We start from the raw sequence: 20356 nt of genomic DNA on the forward strand, positions 1-20356 counted from the left end.
AAGTAAAGTCCACGGTTTTTTGGTATAGACCACGCCTTTTTTACAACCGTGGCTCTTTTAGGCCACGATTTAGGTAGCTTAATTAAGGCCACGGTTTGTATTTGCCATGACTTAAAAACTGTGGCTATATGGTAAAGCCACGGTTTCAATTTAACATTTAGCATTCAGGTTTGGTTATGACCACAGATTTAAAACCGTAGTTATATTTTATGCATTCTATACCATTAATCTTGCCACGGTTTATATATATATATATATATATATATATATATATATATATATATATATATATATATATATATATATATATGCCATTATTTGAAGAAAGCTAAAGTTCTCTATATAAGAATCATTCCCTATGACAAAATTATATTAAATCATCAAATTAAGATGCTTTGCAATATTCTTTCATAAATTTCCTGAAACCACCCTTTCAATTCAAACCATTCCTAAACCATAACACATTAGTGTCTTATCTATATACACTACATGCATATCATAATCTATATACATTACATGCATATCAGAAGTCAATATTCAATTTCAAGAAAACTGAAATTGTCAAGAAGAGTGACAAAATGATGCTATAGTCCTTATGTTGGTTGTCGACTCAGATGCAAAAGCGACAAGGTCTGAATGATGCTATAGCAGAGTAGTTGCCTGAAAATCCTTTGACAGACTTGGCTTGAATGAGACCACCTATGAATTGGCCTGAAAATCCTTGGAATGGCTTGAATGAGACCTAAAAATATAGGGAAAAAGTGATGTTAAAAATACAAGGTAAGTTACCACTACAATGAATAATAAACTTCCCTAAGCAATACTAGAATGCCATCGTATTCATAATTAATAAAATAAATATTTTCACTTTCATCTAGATCACTATACTAACAGCAATATTTCACCACATTAAACAGTAACTTTACCTTACGGAGCATCTTTTTTGGAAAAGGGCCCTTCAATTCCATGTGAAGCCGTAGCATGTCGTTGTTAGTGAGCCCTGGAAAAAAACCTTCCCTATATAGAGTTCATACAAACTACATCCTACAGACCAAATATCCAATGGATGATCATACTGCAAGCCAAGAACAGCAAAGAAACATTCAAAAGCCCAGCTGGAAATATAAGTGTTTAAGAAAAAGTAGTTGGGAGTAATGCAATAAAAAGTATAATATACAATACTTACTTATTTCAGAGGCACGATAACAGCGACTCACGATAAAAACAATTTAAACACAGCAACATTTTAGCCATACCAACATATTGCCAGGCTTTATATCACAATGCAGAGCACCACAGTTACGGAGACGCTTCAGTGCAATAAATAGTTGTTTTGCATATGCCCTCACAACAGTTAGCCTAAGGCTAATATTACAACCAAACTTCTTTAAAACTTCACTCAGATTCATATTTAGAGATTCAAAAACTAAACATAGATAATTTCTATACTTAAAGCTTGAAAGGAAACGAATAAAATGAAGCTTATCATCCGGATTTAGACCTACTAATTTCTTTTAAATGACCAACTAATCCAAACCATCCTTGTACCTATTCCACACATCAGACATATAACAATGTGTAAGAGACTTTACTACCCAAAAATGCAAAAAAGATTAATTAAGGATAGCCTGTGAAAAAATCACTCACATGGTGTCATTATTGCGGATAATTTTTATTGCTACTTCATATGGCTCACCCTTACCAGCTTTAAGAATCTTAGCTCGTACAACTGTTTAAAAGACACGGTTCCCGTGTGCAGCAGTACCTAATTCAAAGTCAGAAAGAATGCATCAGGAAAATAGCATAATAAAATGCTAACTGAACACTACAACTTTGGTTCAATACCTGCAATTTGAAACCAAAAGAGGACCGGAGCTGCAATTAAACCGTGCCTGCAATTAAATCCGAAACGACTCAACCAAATTCACTTTCCATCCTATAACAGACAGGCATAACTGAAAAAACAGAAAGAAAAAAGATATCAGAGCAGGGTAATGTTGAATACAACTATCATACAAAGCAGGGTAATGTTGAATATAACTATCCTGCATCCTTGCAAGCTCCTTAGCCAAAGGGTAACTTATAGCAAATCCTCCACCTCCATAAGCCATACCATAAGAGAAATGTATGTTCTGAATATGACTCTCCGAGGGGCTTCCAACATAATAAAATTGATTATGGTCATACTTAGAAAGAACTCTAACCACATTATCAACTATAAAAACAGTGTCATCATCTCCCATCATGAACCATCTCACATCTTCCAACCCAATGTTTTCTTGTCCCGCTCACTTGATGAAGGACAGTCTAATAGTTATAGGTAGAGAAGAGGGAGATCAAGAAAGACTGTAACTCAAACCATTAAGAGAGATCTTGATGCCCTCTCAAGAAAATAGAGATTTCTGTTTGGAGATTTACTTCTTTAGAAAGTAGAAAAATTGCTTCCCTTAAGAAAAAAAATAGTCGACCAAAGTTAACAATCAATGGATATCTGTAGTGTACATCATATTTACCATATAAAAAACTTCTTTTGAAACAAAAAAACTTGTTACATACCTGGACACCACCTCGTAAAGCCTCGATAACCAGGTATTTTAATTGTTCTTTGCTAATAGTAACTTCCATGAGATACTCTCTAGCCGAGATGATCTGCATTTCATAAATATTAAGTCATATCAATGTTTCTGTCAATCTACTCAGCAAAGCCTACATTGCAGAAAGAAGAAAAAACTCAATTATCACTTTAAAAAAATTGTAGAAATGAAATTATGAATGTGAACCTATGCATGATTGTTACAATCATATTTGCGGTTCAATTCATGCAACAGCTTGTAACTCTTGAGACCAAGTAATTTTATTTATTGCATGCATAGCTTAGGCTATAGGTTATTCTTCTTTACTCTGTTTTCTTGTTGGCAGAACCCAGATTAAAAAAGTGTTCCTTTGGAAGAATAAGGGTGAGTAGAGGGGAATAGAATTTTGGATAGTTTCTATAGTGAAAACCAGGGCCAGTTCAAGTTACGGCTGTTTTAACAGTTAAAGATCACAATCAAATTAGAAGAAATACAGAAACAACAACAAATAAGTAGTGAGTGGAAATAACAGAGATTCGATTGGATTAGGTGCAGAGTTTGCAAGGGAGTGTTGGGACTCCCAAATTTCCCGGGGTTATGTGTACATAAATAAAAAAGAATTCTGAAGGGGGAAATTGTAGATTACAGCAGTACCTCAAATTAATTACAATACGGTCTAGCATATGTTCCCGAACAGAACCCTCGTCAGGATTATAGGTAGCAATCAGAAGGGGCCTGCATGGGTGCCTAAAGCTGATTCCCTCTCTTTCAATAATATTTACTCCTTCAGTCAGTACATTAAGGAGCAAATTACTGATACCCTCGTCCAAAATATTAATTTCATCAACATATAAAACACCTCTATGAGCTTCAGCAAGTAGGCCTGGTTGGAAAACAGTCGTGCCTGTCTTCACAGACTCCTCAACATCAACTGACCCAATGAGTCTGTCCTCCGTAACTCCAAGAGGAATCTGAACCATAAACAAATATACAATGGTTTATAGGAAAAAGGTATCTTCAAAATAATTATCAGGATGAATCTTGGATGATAGAATTAATTAGAACTTAATCACATACATGAAAAGCTTATTCTCTGAACAGTACCTGAACAAAAGGAGACTTGATGATATGAGTTTTAACAATTCCATCAGAATCATATTCCACACGTTTGTAAAGATCATCTTCCCACCTACAAATATTAACTCCTACTCAATGAACTTAAAAAAGGGCAAAAGAATAATCTAAAACAGCTTTTGAAACAAAGACTAAACAAATGCAACTCAATCAATTCCCAAACTAAATGCCATTCAACAAAACCAACTGCACTCTCACACCATACCATACCTGCATCAATATAAATAGAAACAGCCACTAATCTTTCAGAAACAGCCAAAGACCACTTGCCATAAGCAGCTGTCAATCCTTCAGGATTGGTATCAGTCTTACCATCAATAGGAGACTCTCCAAATCTGCCACACCAATCAACAATAACAATACTTACGGATCTAAAGACATGTTTGGAATAACTTATTTGAACTTATCTACTAACATAATCACTAGCATGAATGATCAAAAGAGCTCACGAGAACAACTTGAAAACATCTTATAACTTGTATGAAAGTAAAAACAGTTGGATATACTTTACTGTATCTATTGTTAGAAAAATAGCTTATGCAAGCTATTTCATAAGTGCTTATTTTGATAAGCAAGTTTCAAATAAGCTGTTTACCCAAACAGGCCTTTCCAACTCTTCCGCCGCTGACAATGACGGCGGGGACTATTTTGTGGTTGTGACGGTGGAAACCATGGCAGAGACTTTGAATCTGAAAGAGGGAAGAGTGGAAAAGCTAGAGATAGTTTTGAGACATTGGTGTTATTGAGTGGAAAAGTGACAACAATGGGACGAGGAAGTGCCGTGGATCTGTACTTCTTCGTCAAACCGAGAAGATTTAGGGAAATTGATTTAGGGTTTACAATGCAAAGAAGCAGAGAAGATTTTGGGAGAAGGGGGGAAGGTTTAGGGTTTAAGAATGCAGAGAGTTGATTAACGGAGATGACTTTTGGATTTTTCGAGGAAGAAACGGCGAGACGGAGCTGTGCGCGAGAGGAGAGGAAGAAGAAAGGTCACTGAATCAGAAACGTGTTTGATGAATGAGGGAAAAGTGTTTGATGTTTTAATGTTTTAGTTTTTTTTTTAATCTTAAAAAAAAATAGAAAACAAAATAAGATATGTTTTTGTGTTTTAAATTTTTTTTTTTAATTTAAAAAAAATATAGAAAACAAAATAATCAAGAGAGGGAAAGTGAATAGAAGAGGGAAAATTTGGCGGGGTATAATTTTTTGGGCTTGCGCCACAGTTTGAAGTCAAAATTATAGGCCGCGGTTTTACTTTGTGGCTTAAAATATCTGCAGTTAAATAACCGTGGGTAGTTGAAGGAAAGGCCACAGTTTCGCAGTCTGGATTCAATGTTTTCAAACATTAGTCTACGCTTATAAAACCCTGGCCAAATCATATATATGGCCACAGTTTCTGAGCTGTGGAAAATTTTAGCGTGGCCGTAGGCCAAATTTCTAGTAGTGCGGATTGCTAAAATCATTTGAGCCTCTTTCATTCTTCCTATTCTTGCTTCTGCATTCTTCATTAGAGTTTCTCTGTAACCCCTTCATCCCTTCAATCATGTCTATTGATAACGACCATTTCCATTGATAATGACAATTCCTCCATCACCACCATCACTCCCAAAGATCCATCGACAAACCCTCGAATCCCCTATTATATGCATCCCGGTGAAAACCGCGGTTCCATATTCGCTGCGCCACCGCTTGACGACCACAATTATCACAATTGGAGCAGATCAACGTGTCGTGCTCTGACATTGAAGAACAAGCTCTCCTTCATCAAAGGAACCATAACAAAACCGAATTCATTTGACCCTAATTTTGAGCTATGGAATCGAGCGAAGAACATGGTTCTTTTTGGATCAACATAACCGTTTCTCCTCATATTTCTCAAAGCACAATTTGCTTTGATTTCGCCTTCAAGCTCTGAGATGATCTTCATGAAAAGAAAATCACTTTTACTTCTCTGACCTCCTCTAGGACCTTCATTCAATCAAGCTAATAGACAGGTTGCTCTCGCAATACTTCACTAACCTAAAGATTCTGTAGGATGAACTTGAAGATCTCCGTCCTACCTCATCTTGTCCTTCCTTGTCGCACCCATTGCACATTTGCACATGGGATCTTTCCAAATTCGTTTGCCACTACAAGCATATGGAAATGATCCTTACAACAACATAAGCACCCAAATCTTGCTTATGGACCCTATCTTAAACAGTATTCATGTGTACTCCCTCATCGTTCAACAAGAAGTCTATGTGCCTCAATCATTTGCTCCCGATTACAATCTTCTTTGCAAAAAATTCAAATTTCATATGACACGGCAAAGGAAGATGTCACCTCAAATCCCCCCTATGTTATGTACACATTGCTTCAAAAGAAATCACATAGTGGATGGTTGTTACATTAAACATGGGTTTCCCATAGGATATCTAACAAGAACCCCTCGATCATCCCCTAAAAAAATCCAAGAGGACCGTTATGAATAATGTTTCCAAATAATTTTTTTTAATAATCTATATTGATTAGTAATAAGGTAGTTCCTTCCCAAAAATAAATGACATGATTATAAATGATTATAAATGTCTATTAATTAGAAAATTTTATATTGATTTTGATTTTTTATTTATTACGTATGTCTTATAAATATACAAATTCATATTATACTTAAAATCTACACTCTTCTCTTTCGTCTCAAGTCTTTTGTTTCTTATTAATTTCATAACACTTTTAAAAATATTAAATTAAATGAACCTGCTAATAAATAAATATTAGTTGATATTAAAATCAAAACTTTAAATTCAAAACATTCAAAGGGAAAAAATTAAAAGAAAAAAGAATGAGAGTAAAATTAAAAAAGATATTAGGAAAAAAATATTAAAAAAATAATGAATTATAAAAAGTTAGAAAATAAAAATAATAATTTTGAGTGAATAAATGTTAAGTTATTGATCTATTAACGAGGGCTTTAAAAGTAACTCAGTACTATTAAAAAGTTTTGTATATATTTGTGGGGGCTTGAGCCCCCAATCTAATAACAGTGCATCTGCCCCTGACATATTGATTTAACCTTCAAATATATCATTTATTCAATAAATAAAAAAAATATAAATTTCTTTATAAATAAGAATGGAGAGAGTAATAAGTATTGTGATGCATAGTCAACCACTCAAAACCATCTTACTTTAGGTTTATCATAATTTCAGTGAATTGAGTTTTGTGGGAATGTTGAAAAAGGTGGATTCCGGTCTTTAACATCTTTTTGGGACGATCGGCCAGTCGGTCTTAATCCTTTAAAGACCATTTGCACATACGCACCAAGATGTCCTTAAATCATAATTTGAAAGTGGGGGATACGAACTGACAAAAAGATGGTGGTTTGATGATTTGAGATTTGTAGCGAAGGAGGGACCTCTTTGTTTCAGAATATGAAGGGGTTAATAATCTTCTTCTTCTTTTAATCCATGATATTAGTCTATAACTGAATTAGACCTTTGGTGGTACCCTTATTAATGCTAGACTCAATGAGAGTTGTTATCGTGTTAGTGTTGGTCTGGTATTGACTCTTATATGGGAGAGCCTGACACAATTTAAAGTGGTTGTCTTTTCTAAGCAATTTCTTTAGGATAAAATATATACTAAGGTTAATATGTTTAGGGTTAATAAGTTCATCTGTCAGATTATTTTGGACCCACTTGGCATCACTTGTTCCTTTTTGTCTAGGTGTTCCTGAGACGACGTCTCATCTTTTTGTTACGTATGAGGTTATGGTTAGTGTGTGGTATACATTTTTTAGGTGGGTTAGGTCTTTGTTTTTCAGGTGATCTGTCTACAATTTTAGAGGTTATTCGATCCTTAAGAGGTAGTTGCATGTCTAGATCTAGTTTGATTTTAATTTGGCATGCAATAGTTTGGTCTAGGGGTGGCAAACGGGCCCGGCCCGCGGGGAAAGCCCGTTTTACTCGCACTTTTTCGCGGGGCGGGGCAAGGTTTTAGGTCGGCTCTCTTTAATGTGTCCGCCCCGTTTTTTTGTGGGCTTTTGCGAGTATTTGTTCTTTTATAGAATTTTACTATTTTTAGGCCTAAAAAGCCGAATGCCCGCGGGCTTTCCCCGCCCCGCCCTCACTTTTCTGCGGGGCGGGGCAAGATTTTAGACCCGCACTCTTAAAAAAGCCCGCCCCGCCCCGTTTTTTCGCGGGCTTTTGCGGGACGGGCCTAAACGGGGCGGACATGCCCGTTTGCCACCCCTAGTTTGGTCTATCTCAAAATCCTGAAATTATTCTACCTTTTAAAAAAAAGTTAATAAACAAAGAGAAATTGTTAAATCAGTGCATCTTTTATTCTTGGAAGTGATATCTTAGCAAATCGTCTGGGGACTCTTGTTGCTACTTTGAGTGACAGAAGAAACTCATCCTCTATATGAGTCATTAGTAACTTGAAGTTTGGTTGCTTATTCAATGGTGTTGTTCTTGGTGGTCTGGTTGAGCTTGTTTCTAGTTATCTTTTGAGATGGTTATGAGCTATTATCTTTTGTACGCACATATATGGTTATTATTTTATTAGTATTTTATTTAGTGGGTGGTTTTGTTATTGTTTTTATTTTTATTTTTATTCTCTTATAGATAGTGCTCTTTTGCTATTTGATCGCACCTGATCAGACTGGATCGTCAATGGTCTTCAACTGCTGGACTTCGAGTGAATGGGGGTGTATCTGCAAGGTACTCCGATGCCAAAGTGAGAATATGAACAAGGAAGAGAAAGCACAGAGATTAGGTGAGAATGAATGAGTTACCTAACCTCTAGTGAAAGAGGGTATTTATAGCCCCCAACGTTAGGCCATGATCTCCATATTGGACTGGATGCCCAGACCCAAAATGGAAACTGCCAGGATCTACGTGTGTAGTGGAGACCAGCACGTGGTCTCCGTCCTGGGACAACCGTTTCGAAGTTTCAGGGGAGACGCGGTGTCTTTGGGAGCGTGTAGATTCTGCCCTATTATGAGGATTGGAGAACAAAAGGAACCCTACGAGGAGGAGGATCCTTGAAGGGATGGCAGGCGGAAGTGCTTGCACGAAACGCCTGCTCGAGACATAGAAGGTGGTCTTGCTCGATCTACAGTCATGCCCGAGAGGTTTGTGGACTTGCCAAGTTTAATCAAGAGCGATCCCAGCCCGATGTACGAGCAAGTGTAGGCCTGTGCGAGCATGAGCTCGATTGGGCCTTTTCCTTGGTAAGGATGGATTTGGGTCTTGCACTATGTTTGGGCCAGCGTCGACCCAGTCCAAAACAATATTAATTTTATTGTCTTTATAATATATGTTTTTCCATTTAAAATAAGGGTCTTTCTAACGAGTGTTTCAAAAGCACTCTTTAAGGATTTCAAATAAAAAATATTTTATAAAAAATTGACGATTTTAATATCCTATGCAACAAATACGCAGTTTTTTTTAAGGCTTTGAAGAGTGTCACACACTCGTTAGTTATAAAACACTGACACGTCGAATTTGACTTGATCTCAACACTGATACGCGACACCGATAATAATTTGAAAATAAATAAATAAAATATAATCATAAGTGTCGGTGCAAGTGTCCAATATATACTAACACAAATACATATACATTTTTTAGAAGTGTGGGTTCTCCATAGCTCAACTTGTTAGCATTTCCCTTAAAACAATAATGATTTTAACTAACAATTATTGCCCGTGTAAGAACCTTGTTGATGTATAGTCAACAACTCAAAACAATCTGCCTTGATGTTTATCATAATTTTAGTGAACAATTGAACTTCCATTACCAGTGTAAGAACTTTTATGATGGATAATCAGCTACTCAAAACTATCTGCCTATAGGTTTATTTAACTAGTTATCTTCAACTCAAATCATCTAAATCTTTTTCTAACAAAAAAAACTAAAACAACCAAATAAAAATAAAGCTAATAAAATGAACTATGTCAAGCATGTTTTTGAAACATGGAACGTGTAAAGAAGAAATTGTACCAATTCATACATAAGACACATCACTCACAATGCTCATCATCACATGTTATTATCACGTTTGAGATGAGGATAATAATCAAAGTTAGGTACAAAAGCAGCAGCAGCAGAAGAAGAAGGATTAGCATCACCACCACCAAACCCTTGATCAAATTCAAAACCATACCCAAAACCATAAACACTATTATTACTACTACTATTATTAAGAACCGGCATTGATGATAACGACGGAATCTGCTGCTGCTGCATTGGAAGAGGAGGAGGCATAGCAAGAGAAGAAGTGCGTCTAACAGAAGCAGGTTCGCCTTCACTTTCACGGTAGCGTTGAAGGTAAAATGTTAAAGGATGAACATAATCATCAAACCCTAGCTTCCCCATTGCCCATAGCAAATCTTCTGCTGTAACAGTTTTTCTCTGCTCTCTTTGACACCGCTCGTTTGCTTCTGCTGTTATGAAGCTGATGTATTCAGATACACACTCTTGAATCGTCTCTTTCGCGTCATCGGAGATTTTGGCGTGTGATGGAAGAATCCTTCTCATTATTCTTATCACATTTGCTATTGGCATGTATTGGTCTTGTTCTCTTACTCCAGCCATTGACTCAAGCTCACCTGAAACTAACACCATCATAAATAAACTAAATAGTACATATTGTTTTTCAACTAACTCTATATTATATAAAACCGACTTATAAGCTGAAAATTAAGAAACCCTAATTTTTTAGGTGCTTTTATTTCACAAATAAGATGTTTACTAAATATATTTGGATTAAAGTTAGGTTTGATAAAATTACTTTAGATGATTGAGTTTGACATGATTACAAGATAGATCTGTCGCGGTCGCAGTTGAAGTTGCAGACTTAATTTTAGATGAAAAAAAATGATATGTAAATTATTTTCTAAACATGAAGATGCATGCAAAACACAAAAAAAGAATAATTTTGTGTGGTTAGTTTCAATCTGTTAAACACAAACAAGACTATAAAAACTAAAATGAAATGGGATAAATATATTATGATAAAGGTAAGGTGCAAACTAAACAATTTACCTTTCTATATGTAGCTTCTGGCTAGGAAAGTGATTGATGTTCTTAGGAAATGTCGATGAATAAGAAATGGACAGAAGGAGAAGAGAGTGTGGATGAGAAATTGAGAAGAGATGAAGTGTGATGGTGTGTTTATTGAGGAAGAGTATTTGATGCATGTGGAAATGGAAGACGATTTATTAGAGACTGACATTTATCATCACGCGCTTAACCTAAAGAACCAATGGGAAGCCAAACAAACATTTATTACTCTTGAAAATCTCAATCTTCTTTGTAAAGGGTTTAATGCAGTTTGAATTTTTTCTTATGCTTCATTAATTTTGGGTTAGATGACCAATTTCCCATACTAATATCTGCTACAGTGTCACCATATGGTGAAATTCGAGTATTTAAGTCAACTCGTTTTACACAAGTAGAATTGATTAATAAACGAATTTATCTCTCGGTCAAAAAAATAAATAAACGAATTTATCTCACTTTAAAATAATAATATTAAAATAGGGTCTTGCTAACGAGTGTCCACGGGACGAGGACACTCTTTAAGCATACTAAATAAAAGAAAATATTTTTTATAAAAGTCAATATTTCAATTTTTAAAGCATTTTCAATGCGTTGAATACATGCATTTAAAAAAAAATAATTTATCACTTTAATTACTTAAAGAATGCCCCAAAGGCAGTGGTTAGCATTCCATGGTTTTGTTAACGAGTGCCTTGAGGGCATTCTTTAAGCATACCAAATAAAAAAAAGGATAATGCTAACGAGTGCCCCAGGGGCAATTTTTAAGGTTTCCAAATAAAAAAAATATTGTCTAAATAAATTAATCATTTCTATTTTCAATTCATTAAATACAAATATTTTTAATAAAACATACATTTTGTTACTTAAAAGAAGTAAATTATACATAGAAATAAAGAGTTGATTTAAAATGCGTGTATTTAATGTATTGAAAATATTTTTAATGCTAACCAGTGCCCCAGGGGCACTCTTTAAGTCATTAAAATAGTAAGTATTTTAACCTCGAAGGGTTGGCTCAGTTGACAAATGAGCTATTTTTAAAAATGCATGTATTTAATGCATTGAAAATTCAATCGAAATTGAAATCTTGATTTTTGTATATTTTTTTTGTCATGCTAACGAGTGTCCTAGGGCCACTGGTTAAGCATTCCTAATAAACAAAAAGGCAATGCTAACGAATACTCCAGTGTCACTGGTTAAGAGTTTAAAAATGTATTTTTTTTGTTATTAATATTTGTATTTATTGCATTAAAAATGGAAATAATTGACTTCTTTTAAGTAACAAAATGTATGTTTTATTAAAATTATTTGTATTTAATGAATTGAAAATGGAAATAATTAATTTATTTAGACAATATTTTTTTTATTTGGAAACCTTAAAGATTGCCCCTGGAGCACTGGTTAAGCTTTCCTAATAAAGAAAATATTATATATTCAATGCATTGAATCCTCGCGATATTATATGAAAAAGTTAATTATTTATGGTTTCAATGCATTGAATACATATATTTTAGTTATAATACTTATCTTTTTACTTTATTAAATAATGCTTAACTTACCTTTTAAATCTCTTAACTAGTGCCCCTGGAGCACTCGTTAGCATTACCCTTATAAATTAAGCAAATAATAATTATTTAGTAAAATTTTTATAAAACATTTTTATTAATATTTTAATATTTTATAAAAATTTATTTAAATATTTATATAATAACTTTGTAGTGGATTTTTTTTAACAAAAATGTGTAAAAATTTGTATAAAAATTGGTTGTAATGTTGATACAATATATAAAACAATTTACACCTAAATATCACACCATCCGCAGTAGCACTATAGACAATTCTAACCAGTTAAAATATCCGGGTTCGAATCCCGGCTGCGGAATGCTATTTTTTTATTGAATTCCTCCTTATTTTAACGTATAATTAAATGCGCATCCAATTAAATCAAATAATTTTATAATTTAATCAAATATTTATTGTTTAGTCTAACTTTACTAATCATTTATGTAAAAGAAATTAAAAAGATTAATATGGATTTTTAGTAATATAAAAATATATTATAAAAGAAAAATATAGTCAAAACCACGTAATTAAAAAAATCTCAATTTTTTTAAAAATTATTTAAAATAACTTTGGAATTGAATACTTTTTAAAAATTATAATAGTAAAACTATAAAATATTTCAAATAATATTTTATAAAAATGTATTAAAAGTATTTATATAATAACTTCGTGGTGAAATTTTTTGTAACAAAAATGTATAAATTTTTTATAAAAATTGGTTGTAATGTTGATACACAGCGATATATAAAACAATTTAAACTTAAATATCACACCATCCGCAGTAGCACTACCGGCAATTCTAACCAGTTCAAAAATCCGGGTTTGAATCCTGGCTGCGAAATGTTCTTTTTTTATTGAATTTCTCTTTATTTCTACGTATAAGTTAAACGTGCATCCAATTAAATCAACTACTTTTATAAATTAATCAAATAATTATTATTTAGTCTAATTTTACTAAGCATTTATGCAAAAGAAATTAAAAGATTAATTTTGATCTTTAGTAATATAAAAGTTATATAATAAAAGAAAAATATAGTCAAAATTACGTAATTAAAAAAATCTCAATTTTTTTTTAAATTATTTAAAATAACTTTGGAGTTAAATACTTTTTAAAAATTGTAATAGTAAAATTATAAAATATTTCAAATAATATTTTATAAAAATGTATTAGAAGTATTTATATAATAACTTTGTAGTGAAAGTTTTTGTAACAAAAATGTGTAAAAATTGTATATAAAATTTGGTTGTAATGTTGATACACAACGATATATAAAACAATTTAAACCTAAATATCACACCTTCCGCAGTAGCACTACCGACAATTCTAACCAGTTCAAGAATTAAGGTTTGAATCCCGGCTGCGGAATGTTATTTTTTTTATTGAATTTCTCTTTATTTCTACGTATAACTTTTAATCTACCCTAAGTTTTCTAGATGTGGAGATTTCACTTAATAGGGTCTTCTAAGGTCCGGGAGGCTGGTTATACTAAGGGAAGGTATTAGCATCCTAAGTATTCGTAGTACTCTACAGGAACCTTTCTACTATATGTGCATTGATTTTTTATGTTTGTTTGTTGCTTAATTATTGGGAAAGTTTCTCCTTTGTGTTAGGAGAGGAAATGAATTGAAGATTGACGGGTGAACTGGATGTTTTTGATGTTTTGTTTTCTCGCAAAGATTCCTTGTGAACCTTTTGCCTACATATCCCTAATGGAAGTCAGAGCTTTTGTAGTTCGGGGAACTAATTAGGGAAATGGATTGAATTTGAAAGTGTCTTTTTTAAAGCTGAAGGTTGAAGCTTGAATGATCCCTGTTTATAGAAAAGAGACAAACAGTCATCTTTACAGAGAGATATTTCTACCATTCCACCACAAACAATTGAAGTGACAAAAAAGGGAGGTTCATTTCATAAGAGAAGGGACCTTACTTGGATGAAGCAAGTATGCCAGTCATAGTCTCTTGAATGAGAGAACAATTCTCAACCAGTTTAGAGAGATGACAGTCTGGACGTGAAGTCGACAGAGCAGTGCATCTAGTCATTCTAAATGAGAAAATGTTTTGAAAGTGAAGTGAAAATGTTTGTATGTTTGAATGTGAAAAAAATAGGAGAAATGTCTCTTTGTAGAGATAAATCATGTCTATCTACTGTATGAGAGATCTGAATTTGACTGGCTTGTACAAGACCCAAGCTTGAGACTTAAACTGATAGTTTGAGACTGACTTTGAGGGGATGATTTGACTAGGGAAGGTTTTGACATGAAGAAAGTATGTGTTCTGTACTAAGCCCAAAATTGTGGCTGACTCTTTGAGGATGCTCTTATTGAGCAGGGATTGGTGGGAAGCTGACTCTACTAGGGAGTTTGCTCTTATTGAGTAGGAATTGATAGATGAAAGCCCAGAATTGAGGTTGACCCTGCTGGGGATATTACTTTATTGAGGGTTTATTGATGGAGGCTGACCCTTTCCAGGGATTTTCACTCTATTGAGGAGGAATGATGGAGGCTAACCCTTTCCAGGGGTTTTCACTCTATTGAGGAGGAATGATGGAGGCTGACCCTTTCTAGGGTTTTGATTCATTTGAAGTTTGATTGGAGGCAAACCCTTTCCAGGTGTTTTTTGTTCATTTGAAGGATATGGATTTGGAGGCTGAACCTTTCTAGGGAATCATAAATGTTTTAAAATAACTTTGAGCTGAATACTTATTAAAAATCTCAATTTTTTAAAATTATTTAAAATAAATTTGGAGTTAAATACTTATTAAAAATTGTATTAGTAAAAAAATAAAATATTTTCAATAATATTTTATAAAAATTTATTTAAAGCATTAATATAATAACTTGTAGTGAAATTTTTTATAGCAAAAATGTGTATAAAAATTGGTTGTAATGTTTATACACAACGATATATAAAACAATTTACACTTAAATATTACACCATCCGGAGTAGCACTACCGACAATTTAAAATAGTTCAAGAATTCAGGTTCGAATCCCGGTTGTGGAATGCTATTTTTTTATTGAATTCTTCTTTGTTTCTACGTATATGTTAAACACGCGTCCAATTAAATTAACTACTTTTATAAATTAATCAAATAATTATTATTTAGTCTAATTCTACTAAGCATTTATGCAAAAGAAATTAAAAGATTAATTTTGATCTTTAGTAATATAAATATATATATATATATATATATATATATATATATATATATATATATATATATATATATATATATATATATATATATATATATATTATAAAAGAAAAAATCTCAATTTTTTTAAAAAAATTATTTAAAATAACTTTGGAGTTAAATACTTTTTAAAAATTATAATAGTAAAAAATTAAAATGTTTTAAATAAGATTTTATAAAAATGTATTAAAAGTATTTATATAATAACTTCGTAGTGAAATTTTTTGTAACACAAATGTATAAAAATTTTATATAAAAATTGGTTGTAATGTTGATACACAATGATATATAAAATAATTTACACCTAAATATCACATCATCCACGATAGCACTACCGACAATTCTAACCCGTTTAAGAATCCAAATTCGAATCCCAGCTGCAGAATGCTATTTTTTAGTCTAACTTTACAAAGCATTTATGTAAAAGAAATTAAAAGATTAATTTTGATCTTTAGTAATATAAAAATATATTATAAAAAAAATTTAGTCAAAACCACGTAATTAAAAAAATATTAATTTTTTTTAAAATTATTTAAAATAACTTTGGAGTTAAATACTTTTTACAAATTTTAATAGCAAAAAATATAAAATATTTCAAATAATATTTTATAAAAATTTATTTAAAATATTTATATAATAATTTGTTGTATAAAAATTGGTTGCAATGTAGATACACATCGATATATAAAATAATTTACACCTAAATATCACACCATCCACTGTAGCACTACCGACAATTCTAACTCGTTTAAGAATCTAGATTCAAATTTTGAGTGCGAAATGCTTTTTTTTTATTGGTTCAAAGTTTGTCTACTGGTCTATTCATAGATTTAGATATATTTTAAAAATAGTGGGAATTGTTGGATAATTTCCAAACTCTTTCGGAGGGTTGTTTCCCTTCACCAAGTGGTATGAATTTCTCTATAAATAGAGATAATTTTCAAACCTAAAATTTACGGAAACAATGTATTTCAAGATCCAAATATCATATCTAAGTCATTTCTTTATTTTTCAAGTGCACGAGAATAAATGAGGAGACTTTGTAAAATATCGTTAATTCATCTGAAGATTTCCAAATTATCCGGAAGGAATTCGCTCGTTAACCCGTTTGCATCCAATTATCTAAATTGGTGTGCCACTTTTATCATATTGTTTTCATCTTGTTCTTGTCCATGATTTGCACCAAACCATCAACACAAGATCTAACAAAATCTAGATTTATAAAAAGAAAATAAAACTTAATCATGAATAATCCATTGGTTATGTTGCTGTTGAAAGTGTTGTTACATGCATAACAATGGTAGTTCCAAAGTTGAACTCATTTTGCAACCACAAATGTCTTACATGCAAATATCTCAGAAGTTCTACGATGCATTCAAGCATTGTAGCTTCTCCCTCAAATCCCCACACATTGCTCGCAAGCTTCATGCTCAACTCATACTCTCCGGTTTAGACTCTTCCCTTTTCTTACTCAACAATCTGCTCCACATGTACTCCAACTGTGGCTTACCACACGATGCTTTTCAAGTTTTTCAAGAGACCAATCATCGTAATGTCTTTACTTGGAACACAATGATTTGTGGTTTTGTTAATTCCGGTCGAATTAATGAAGCAGATAAACTGTTTGATGAAATGCCTGTGAGAGTTAAAGACTCGGTTTCTTGGACAGCTATGATATCGGGTTATGTTCAAAATGGTTTTCATGAACGTGGTGTTGAGACTTTTAGTTTAATGCTTAGGGAGTCAAATGGTCGAAATCAAAGTTACGACCCGTTTTTGTTTACTAGTGTAATGAAAGCTAGTGGTTTACTTGGAGACTCTCGATTGGCTCTTCAGTTACATGGCTTGGTCATTAAGTTTGGTTTTGGAATGGAAACTTGTATTCAGAACTCGCTTGTTGGTATGTATGTTAAGTGTGGAGATATCGGTTTGGCGGAGATGGTTTTCTTTGACGTTGAAAGACCAAGTTTGTTTTGTTGGAATAGTATGATTTATGGTTATTCTCAAATGTATGGACCTTATAAAGCTCTACAAATATTCAACCGAATGCCTGAACGTGACGAGGTTTCTTGGAACACGCTGATCTCAATTTTCTCTCAACATGGTTTTGGAGTTGATTGTCTTTCCATGTTTCTAGAGATGTGTAATCAGGGTTTTAGTCCGAACTTTATGAGTTATGGAAGTGTACTTAGTGCTTGTGCTAGCATTTCTGATTTGAAATGGGGTGCTCATTTGCATGCTAGGATTCTTCGCATGGAAGATAGCTTGGATTTGGTTTTGGGTAATGGTCTTATAGATATGTACGCTAAATGTGGGTGCTTAGGATTGGCTAAGCGTGTGTTTAACAGTTTAAAGGATCGCGATCACGTTTCTTGGAACTCTTTGATCACTGGTGTGGCACAATTCGGCCTTGATGAAGATGCTTTGATATTATTTAACCAAATGAGACAGAGTTCTGTGGTGTTGGATGAATTTATTCTTCCTACTGTTCTTGGGATTTGTTCGGGTCAAAATTATGGCTCTATAGGAGAACTACTTCATGGATATACAATCAAAAGCGGGATGGATTCTTCTGCTCCGGTAGGGAATGCAGTCATTACAATGTATGCAAAATGTGGGGATACTGACAAAGCTAATCTTGCGTTCAGATTGATGCCACTTAGAAATACCATATCATGGACTGCCATGATCACTGCATTCTCTCGGAGTGGAGACATTGACAGAGCCCGAGAATATTTTGATACGATGCCTGAGAGGAACATCGTAACCTGGAACTCCATGTTAAGCACATATGTTCAAAATGGCTTCTCCGAAGCAGGTCTCAAGCTGTATGTTTTGATGAGAAGCAATAGAATTCAGCCGGACTGGATCACTTTCACAACTTCAATCCGGGCCTGTGCTGACTTAGCTATAGTTAAACTTGGGATGCAAGTCGTTACGCATGCTATAAGGTTTGGACTCAGTTCGAACATTTCAGTTGCAAATAGTATCATCACTATGTATTCAAGATGTGGACAAATGGAAGAGGCCAAGAATGCTTTCGACTCAATAGATGCCAAAGACCTGATTTCCTGGAATGCTATGCTTGCAGCATTTGCTCAAAACGGTTTAGGTAGGAAAGTAATTGAAACTTTCGAGGATATGTTGAAGTCGAAATGTAAACCCAATCATATAAGCTATGTTTCTGTTTTATCTGGTTGCAGCCACATGGGGCTAGTAGTTGAAGGGAAACATTACTTTGATTCCATGACTCAAGTTTTCGGCATTTCTCCAACAAATGAGCACTTTGCTTGTATGGTAGATCTGCTCGGACGAGCAGGGTTATTAGAGCAGGCAAAGAATTTGATAGAAGGAATGCCTTTTAAGCCAAACGCAACCGTTTGGAGCGCTCTACTAGGAGCATGCCGGATCCATCATGATCTGAGACTAGCAGAAACTGCTGCAAAAAATTTGATGGAATTAGATGTTGAAGATTCTGGAGGTTATGTTCTTCTAGCAAATATATATGGTGAATCTGGAGAGTTAGAAAATGTCGCTGATATGAGGAAACTTATGAAAGCCAAAGGAATTCGAAAGAGTCCGGGTTGTAGCTGGATAGAGGTTGATAACAGAGTAAATGTTTTCACTGTAGATGAAACCAGTCATCCACAGATAAAGGAAGTTCATATAAAACTGGAGGAGATGATGAAGAAGATAGAAGATACAGGAAAATATAGTAGTTTAGATTCTTCAGTTCATAGGAGTCGTAAGTATCACAGTGAAAAGCTGGCTTTTGCTTTTGGGTTGCTTAATCTTCCATCTTGGATGCCAATACGTGTAATGAAGAATCTTCGTGTCTGCGATGATTGCCATTTGGTAATAAAGCTTCTGTCTTTAGTCACCTCAAGAGAACTTATTATGAGAGATGGATATAGATTTCATCATTTTAAAGATGGGTTGTGTTCCTGTAAGGACTATTGGTAATTTGTGGTATGCATTAATTCAATATCCACTTTCTCTCCCATTGCTTTTTCCTTATCATTTTCTATTCCTCTTTCCGTATCAGAAAATGGCAATTCTTATGCGGAGAAAAACTAATAATTCAAGGGTTATGCTGAATGAGGTTTCCTTTGATTGTAAATTTGATTGCTTGGTTATAAAATGAGGACCCTCTATTGAAAATAGAACTATCGAGAGTTGTACATTGGGTGTGATAGGGTTTCGAATAATATTTATATGTGAGAGACATCATTCATCCTATAAGCTGGTTTAGCATGGTTGAGTAAATTTCAACAAAAATTCTAAGATAATATAAGTGTCTTTCTAAAATCCATTGGGCCACTCGGTATTAGGTCATTCGAGTCACACACTCCAGTTCAGATACCCATCTACTTAAAACACCAAGCCACCGTGCTTCTTACCGTTGGTAAAAGGACACACAGGCCACATTGCTAAGTCACCCTGCTGGGAGATTTTGACTAAAGAAGAGTACTGGAAGTTCCTTCTTTGTTTCTTGGAATCTCTCTTGTGGTAATTATTTTCTTACTCTAACCCTTATGCTTGATTGGCAATTCATTTATTCAGCTTTCTCAGGAAATGTTTTGAATCAGTGTAAAGATTGTATAGGCCAGGCTAACTCATATATTACAGATAGTTGTTGAGTCTTATCATTGGCTCATTACAATTTTTTTTTTAATATTTGAATTGAATGGCAGAGGTATTTTTATTTTATTACAAGTCATGCATGGGAGACCAATTGAATGGCAACCCAAAGTCGTGAATGATTTCCATGCAATTTCCAGCAATAGCTGTGAAAACTAACTTACCATAAAGGTAAGAAGCTTTTTTTTTTTCTTTCCAGCTTTTTAT

At 33.6% G+C, this 20356-nt stretch overlaps 2 protein-coding genes and 1 long non-coding RNA gene across 3 annotated transcripts; 1 reads left to right on the forward strand and 2 right to left on the reverse strand.

The window, feature by feature from the left end:
- Nucleotides 1–432: 432 nt before the first annotated feature.
- Nucleotides 433–1933, reverse strand: LOC131600132 (uncharacterized). Its single transcript, XR_009283015.1, has 4 exons — nucleotides 1846–1933; nucleotides 1648–1765; nucleotides 927–1548; nucleotides 433–742 (listed from the first exon to the last, which is right to left on the reverse strand). It is a non-coding gene; the product is annotated as an uncharacterized LOC131600132 (long non-coding RNA).
- A 7800-nt stretch (nucleotides 1934–9733) lies between these two features.
- Nucleotides 9734–10309, reverse strand: LOC131600134 (nuclear transcription factor Y subunit B-1-like). The gene has a single exon (XM_058872353.1). The coding sequence runs from the start codon at nucleotides 10286–10288 to the stop codon at nucleotides 9734–9736; it is 555 nt and encodes a 184-aa protein (XP_058728336.1). The 5' UTR covers nucleotides 10289–10309.
- A 6353-nt stretch (nucleotides 10310–16662) lies between these two features.
- On the forward strand, nucleotides 16663–20114 carry LOC131595735 (pentatricopeptide repeat-containing protein At2g13600-like). Its single transcript, XM_058868195.1, has one exon. The coding sequence runs from the start codon at nucleotides 16796–16798 to the stop codon at nucleotides 19469–19471; it is 2676 nt and encodes an 891-aa protein (XP_058724178.1). The 5' UTR covers nucleotides 16663–16795; the 3' UTR covers nucleotides 19472–20114.
- The last annotated feature ends 242 nt before the right edge of the window (nucleotides 20115–20356 follow it).

This window comes from Vicia villosa, linkage group LG4 (assembly GCF_029867415.1).
Source record: "Vicia villosa cultivar HV-30 ecotype Madison, WI linkage group LG4, Vvil1.0, whole genome shotgun sequence".
NCBI lineage: Eukaryota > Viridiplantae > Streptophyta > Magnoliopsida > Fabales > Fabaceae > Vicia > Vicia villosa.

Bases quoted from the DNA above. Each gene is read 5' to 3' on its own strand.
- LOC131600134 (XM_058872353.1), bottom strand. From the start codon at position 10,288: ATGGCTGGAGTAAGAGAACAAGACCAATACATGCCAATAGCAAATGTG.
- LOC131595735 (XM_058868195.1), top strand. From the start codon at position 16,796: ATGCATAACAATGGTAGTTCCAAAGTTGAACTCATTTTGCAACCACAA.